Below are 6,865 nucleotides of genomic sequence, written 5' to 3'. Positions count from 1 at the left end.
GAAAGACAGATACCATATGTTTTCACTCTTATGTGGATCCTGAGAAACCCATGAGGGAGGGGAAGAAAAAAAAGAGGTTAGAGTGGGAGAGAGCCAAAGCATAAGAGACTCTTAAAAACTGAGAACAAACTGAGGGTTGATGGGGGGTGGGAGGGAGGGGAGGGTGGGTGATGGGTATTGAGGAGGGCACCTTTTGGGATGAGCACTGGGTGTTGTATGGAAACCAATTTGATAATAAATTTCATATTAAAAAAAAATGTGTCTATTAGCCAAAAAAAAAAAAAAAAAAAAAAAGGAAAAAAAAACAAAGAAAAAAGGAAAAAAAAAAAAAAGACAGTGAGATACCACTCCACACCAGTAAGAATAGCTAAAATTAACAACTCAGGCAACAACGGATGTTGGTGAGAATTCAGAGAAAGGGGAACACCTTTGCACTATTTGTGGGAATGCAAACCATTGCAGTCACTCTGGAAAACAGTATGGAGGATCGTCAAACAATTAAAAGTAGAGCCGAGACCCAACAATTGCACCACTAGGAATTACCCCAAGGGATACAAAAATGCTGGTTAGAAAGGACACATGCAACCCAACGTTCATAGCAGCGCTGTCAACAATAACGAAACCATGGAAAGAGCCCAAGTGTCTAACGTATTTCCAATTTCAATTATTGTGCTCTTTATGTCTGGTTTGTTCCCTTTTAATCTCTTTGTTTATCTCTATGTATCAATGATGTTCTCCACTCTTTTCTCAAGACATGGGTATCTTTAGATCATTATTTTAAATTCTCTATAAGACATATTATTTATGTCCGTTTCACTTAGGTCTCTTGCTGTGATTTTGTCTTGTTCTTTCATTTGGAACACACATCTCTGTCTTCTCATTTTGCCTAACTCTCCGTGTCTGTTTCTGTTAGAAACATCATCTATATTTCATGCTCTTGATAGTAGTTGGCAGGGCACACACTTTTAACAAGTTTGCTATGGCCCTCTTCCATATGGGATACACAGTCACCACAGAGATTGGGCCGGCAGGGTCCACTTCACAAAGCACACATGGGTGAGGTCCACAGTTTTAACAAGATGTGTGCATCCTCCCTAGGAGTTCATCATCCACTAGACTGATGCCCCACAAAGTGCACATTCAGGATACATGGCATTGGCAAGGGGTACTGGCATTCTGGTGCACGGGATCTGCAGTGCCAGGACTGATACAAACTTGACTGGAGGGGCCAGGGTGTGGTGTAAATTATCTAGGCAGTGAATGCCAGAGCCATTATAGATTCCTGCAGGTAGCCTTGTATCCATGCTGGAAATGGGGGGGCGGGGGCAGGGATAATGGCACGCACCAGCTCCATTTTTCTTGGATAAGTCCCACAATAAACCCTGAGATTAGTAAATAACTCCCTCACATCCAACTCATATGTTTCTCAAAATGTTGCTTCTATGCTGTATCTCAGAGGGCTGTTTGTTGTTTTAGGGGACTCAGTTAGGGATGAGGAACTCAGTTTCTTATCAGGGACTTTAAGGATGAGGACTCAGTTTCCTATTGCCTTCCAGGCTCTCCCAAAGCTAGACCCACTAATTTTCAAAGTTCTAGGCTTTAAGTCTCCTTGTTGTAAGAACTGACAACATTTGGCTCCTCTATTTTCAAATCCAAACATTATTGGGATGTGTTTTCCCCATGCAGGCTTCCAAGTCTGTTTCTCTCCCCTCTCTTTGCCCACCAGTCCCTCCATCTGGGGGGCCAGACCCTGCAGTTTAGCTCCTGAGCATTTCCTAACTCTTCCTACCCTCTTCAATGTGGCTTCTTCTCTATGTTTAGTTGTGGAATTTTTTCAGCCAGTCTTTGGGTCATTTTCTGGAGTATTTACACTGATGTATTACCTAGTTGTATTTGTCATATGAGGTGAGTTTAGGGTCCTTCTACCTTGTTATCTTCCTCCAGATGTCCCTAAATTATAACCATTTTCTTACATGAAATTTTTTCCAGTAAAAGTTTTTATTTAGAAAATAAAATAAATTTATTTATTTCCAAAATATGAACATGGTAAATAAATATATTTGAAAACATGCCATACCATCAATACTAAGATGGACCTTACCAAGACACTAGGATGTTGAGAGTTCTGCATTTGTATTTGATATATTGATCACACATTGGTAATAGCAAACGTTTATCAAGAGCTGTTCTGCATGAGGCACTTATGGCCAACAACAATCTTATGAAGTAGGCTTAAAGGTTAGGTGACTCAGAAAAGTTAAAATGTACCTTATGATTGGTATCTTATGATTGGTAGGCAGAGGAAGTGGTGGTGACTCGGATCTATTGGTGACAAAGCCAACATTCTATGGCTGACCCTTGAACAACACAAGGGTTAAGGTACCTCCATGCAGCTGAAAATCCATGTGTAACTTTTTTTGTTTAAATTTATTTTTAATTGAAGTATAATTGATATACAATATTAGGTTAGTTTCAGATATAAACAGTGAATCAACAATTCTATACATTACTTTGTGTTCACCACAGTAAATAAGTCACCACCTGTTCCCATACTTTACTATATTTTGGCTATATTCCCTGTGTTGTACTTTTTATTCTCATGACTTATTTTAGAGAAAGAGAGAGCAAGCAGAGGAGAGGGGAAGAGGGATAGGGATAGAGAAGGAGAAAGAGAGAGAGAGAAAACTCTTTATCAGGCTATGGAGGTTAAAAGTTAAGTTACTCTAACAGAGAAACCCCAAAATAAATGACTTCATTATATTAAATAATATAGAATATTTTTCTGCTGTAATACTGTGGAGGCATTGCTCTGCTGGTGGGGGTTCTGGTTCCATCTTATTGTTTCATTCCCTCTTAGGATTTTTGGCAAAGCTAGAGACCTTCCACATCCACACTGCAGCCAGCAGGAACAGGAGGGAGGAGGGTGAGAATAAATACCTTCTTATTAGATAAGATAAACCATGAGTTCCACACATTTCACTCCTCATATTATGTTAGTGGAGGCCAGTCTCAGAGATATGATATGCCACATGGTGACCCCGCAGCAGTTAAAACTTGAAGCAGGAAGTGGAATGAATAAGGGTGGGTAGTTGGTCTCCACCACAAAGTCCCCACCGGCAGTATCAAGTGGATGTACAGGGGTGTCTGGGAAGAAAAAATTCAGTGTCCAGTGTAATCCTACATAAAAATATTCCAGGTGAAATATATTCTTAGTACTTAGTACATATTTCTATTACTGTACTTAAGCACATTTAATCATTATATGTTTATTTATCTGTAGTCCCAGATTAGTCTTGAAGCATTTTAAGTGTATGAATTGAAGTTCCTTTATGTATCTGTATCTCTATCTCCTATAATTTTGGTGTACTTTCTACTTATTTACAAATCGGTACTTGGTACAATTCTTGGTACAAGGTAGACACCCAGTAAGTGTTCCTTACAGAAATGAATTGACTCATCATCTATTGGTAAAGGTCAGTGTTATTTCCTTACTTCTCTTCCATCTAACTCATGACTTTGCTGACCATTTTCGTTCACACAGTATTCTCTTTACTGCACTCTTCACATCTTTGTTTCTTAAAGTGTAGATCAGAGGGTTAAGGGTGGGTGTGACGATTGTGTAAAATAGTGTAAGGAACTTCCCTTCATCTTCAGATGTGCTATTCTGTGGCTTCATGTACATATAAATGATTGTTCCATAAAACAGAGTTACTACTGTGAGGTGGGAACCGCATGTATTAAGGACCTTATGCCACCTTGCTGTTGACTTGATCCTCATGACAGCTTGAGTGATAATTGCATATGAGATGAAAATTATTGATAGAGGTGCTAGAAGAAATATCACTCCAAGAGCAAAGACAACAATCTCAATTACTTTTGAGTAGACACAAGCCATCTTGAGCAAGGCTGGCATCTCACAGAAAAAATTATCCACCTCCCGGTGCCCACATCTTGGCAACTTCAAAGTCAAGGAACAAACGATTAAGGCACTGCCAAGACCACCTAACCAGGCAGTGAGCACCATCTTCTGGCAAAGCTGAGGGTGCATTAATACTGTGTAGTGAAGAGGTTGACAAACAGCAGCATAGCGGTCATAGGCCATCACAGCCAAGAGAAGACATTCTGTGGCTCCCAAGTCAAGGGCAAAAAAGAATTGGAGCACACACCCTCCGTAGGTAATAGACTTTGTTGGACCCCATAGATTTACCAGCATCTGTGGGATAATGCTAGTTGCATAACAGAGGTCCAGAAAAGACAAATTGGATAGGAAGAAATACATGGGAGTATGGAGCTGGCTGTCTAGGTTAGATACAAGGATGATGGCTGTGTTTCCTACTAGAGTCATAATATAGAAGACGAAGACAACCCCAGAGATGATGTGTTCTAATTGGGGCAGATCAGAAAACCCCAGCAGGATGAAGTCTGTAGTGGAACTTTCATTATTTGTGTCCATGACTCCTCATGAAGGTCTAGAGGTCAATACCCTGGTAACAAAAAATAGCATCACTTTAGGTAGAAATAAAATGTCTAAAGTCTGCATGAGTATCCCAGATGCACTTGTTTGTGTGCTCTCTCCTTTTGGAATATTTCTTTTAACACTGTATTCAGTGACCATAGCTTCCCTATGTTTATTCATAACCAGAGTGATTCTAAAAATAATATGCTAGAGGCTCTCCAGAACATGGCGGCATAGTAGGATGCTGTTCTCACCTTGTCTGGCTGGTCACTTAGATTCCACCTACATCTGCCTAAATAACCCAGAAAACCACCAGAAGACTAGAAGAATGGACTCTCTAGAGCCAAGCATAGACAAGAGGCCCATGGAAGAGGGTAGGAAGGGAGGAGAGGTGGTGCATGATACACGGACTGGCAGGAGGGAGCTGGGGTGTGTAGGGGCAGCCCTCCCAGCAAGGCAGAGCCGCTGAAGTCTGGCTTGAAAAGAGGAGGGGCTGGACTGCGTGAGTCCTTACAGCCAGCAGGACTTAACATCTGGAATGTTAAAAGTCAACAGCTCTGCTCTTGGGGAGCAGGGAGAGTGAGAGGATGCCAGGAGAGACAGTTGTTGAGCTCTGGAAGACAGAATGCAGCTCAGCAGGGGAACAAAGGCCCTGGCAGGTGCCATTTCCCTCTCCCATCTCCCAGGTGAAATTCCAAAGGGAACCATTTCCTGTCACCGAACTTGCTTGCACTGTGCAAATGCCCAATGCTGGGCTTCTGTGGATCCATCTCTTTGAAAGTCCTGCCTCCCTCCCGGTGCCGCAGGGCCACTCCCGCAGGGGACCACCAACAGCAAAGTGAGCTAAGCCTGCCCCTCCTGCCCCTGTGCAACCTGCTGATCCACCCCAGCTAATACACCCTTGGCCAGATCCCATCAAAGAAGCACCACAAGTCTGGCAGTGTGCAAACAGCCCAGACAGGGGCCACACCACTCCACAGTGAGTCCTGTCCCTGGGAGAGGGGAAGATAAGGTACACACCAGTCTCACTGTAGCCCCAATGGTGGAATGGAAAAACATTCTGTGCTCATGATTGGGAGAATAAATATTGTTAAAATGTCAATACTACCCAAAGCAATCTACACATTCAATGCAATCGCAAACAAAATTGCACCAGCATTCTCAAAGTTAGAACAAGCTATCCTAAAATTTGTATGGAACCACAAAAGACCCCGAATAACCAAAGTAATATTGAAGAAGAAGACCAAAGCATTACAATCAGGCATTACAATCCCAGAATTTAGTCTCTACTACAAATCTGTAATCATCAAGACAGCATGGTATTGGCACAAAAACAGACACATAGACCAATGGAATAGAATAGAGACTCCAGAATTAGTCCCACAGAAGTACGGCCAACTAATCTCTGGCCAATGGAAAAAAGACAGTCTCTTTAACAAATGGTGCTGGAACAACTTGACAGCAACATGCAGAAGAATGAAACTAGACCACTTTCTTACACCATTGACAAAAATAAACCCAAAATGGATGAGGGACCTGAATGTGAGACAGGAAACCATCAAAAAATATCTGAAAGGAGTAGGGAAGAAAGCAGGAAAAACCTCTCTGACCTTAGCTACAGCAATTCTTACTTGACACATCTCCAAAGGGAAAGGAATTACAAGCAAAGATGAACTATTGGGACCTCACGAAGATAAAAAGCTTCTGCATTACAAAGGAAACAATCAACAAAACTAAAGGCAACTGACGGAATGGGAAAAGATATTTGCAAATGGCATATCAGACAAAGAGCTAGTATTAAAAATCTAGAAAGAACTCACCAAATTCCACACCCAAAAAACAAATAATCAAGTGAAGAAATGTGCAGAAAACATGAGTAGACACTTCTCTAAAGAAGACATCCAGATGGCCAACAGGCACATGAAAAGATACTCTTCATCAGGGAAATACAAATCAAAACCACACTGAGATACCACCTCACGCCAGTCGGAGTGGCTAAAATGAACAAATCAGGAGACTATAGATACTGGTGAGGATGTGGAGAAATGGGAACCGTCTTGCACTGTTGGTGGGAGTGCAAACTGGTGCAGCCACTCTGGAAAACATTGTGGAGGTTCCTCAAAAAATTAAAAATAGATGTACCCTATGACCCAGCAATAGCACTGCTAGATACAGTGGGATCTGTATCTAGTAAGGGATACAAGAGTGCTGGGATACAAGAGTGCTGATGCATAGGGGCACTTGTACCCCAATGTTTATAGCAGCACTTTCAACAATTGCCAAATTATGGAAAGGGTCTAAATGTCCATCAACTGATGAATGGATAAAGAAATTGTGGTTTATATACACAATGGAATACTACTTGGCAATGAAAGAATGAAATATGGCCTTTTGTAGCAACATGGATGG

General features: G+C 41.5%; 1 protein-coding gene across 1 annotated transcript; it reads right to left on the bottom strand.

The window, feature by feature from the left end:
* Positions 1-3,508: 3,508 nt before the first annotated feature.
* On the bottom strand, positions 3,509-4,781 carry LOC123609665 (olfactory receptor 2W1-like). Its single transcript, XM_045500840.1, has one exon. It carries the CDS (start codon positions 4,451-4,453, stop codon positions 3,509-3,511), a length of 945 nt encoding a protein of 314 aa, XP_045356796.1. The 5' UTR covers positions 4,454-4,781.
* Between the last annotated feature and the right edge of the window lie 2,084 nt (positions 4,782-6,865).

Source organism: Leopardus geoffroyi, chromosome B2 (genome assembly GCF_018350155.1).
Source record: "Leopardus geoffroyi isolate Oge1 chromosome B2, O.geoffroyi_Oge1_pat1.0, whole genome shotgun sequence".
Taxonomy (NCBI): Eukaryota; Metazoa; Chordata; class Mammalia; order Carnivora; family Felidae; genus Leopardus; species Leopardus geoffroyi.
The sequence above is the reverse complement of the archived record's forward strand: the minus strand, read 5'-3'. Positions and strand labels throughout refer to the sequence as shown.

Coding starts and splice junctions, on each gene's coding strand:
- LOC123609665 (XM_045500840.1), bottom strand. CDS start 4,453: ATGGACACAAATAATGAAAGTTCCACTACAGACTTCATCCTGCTGGGG.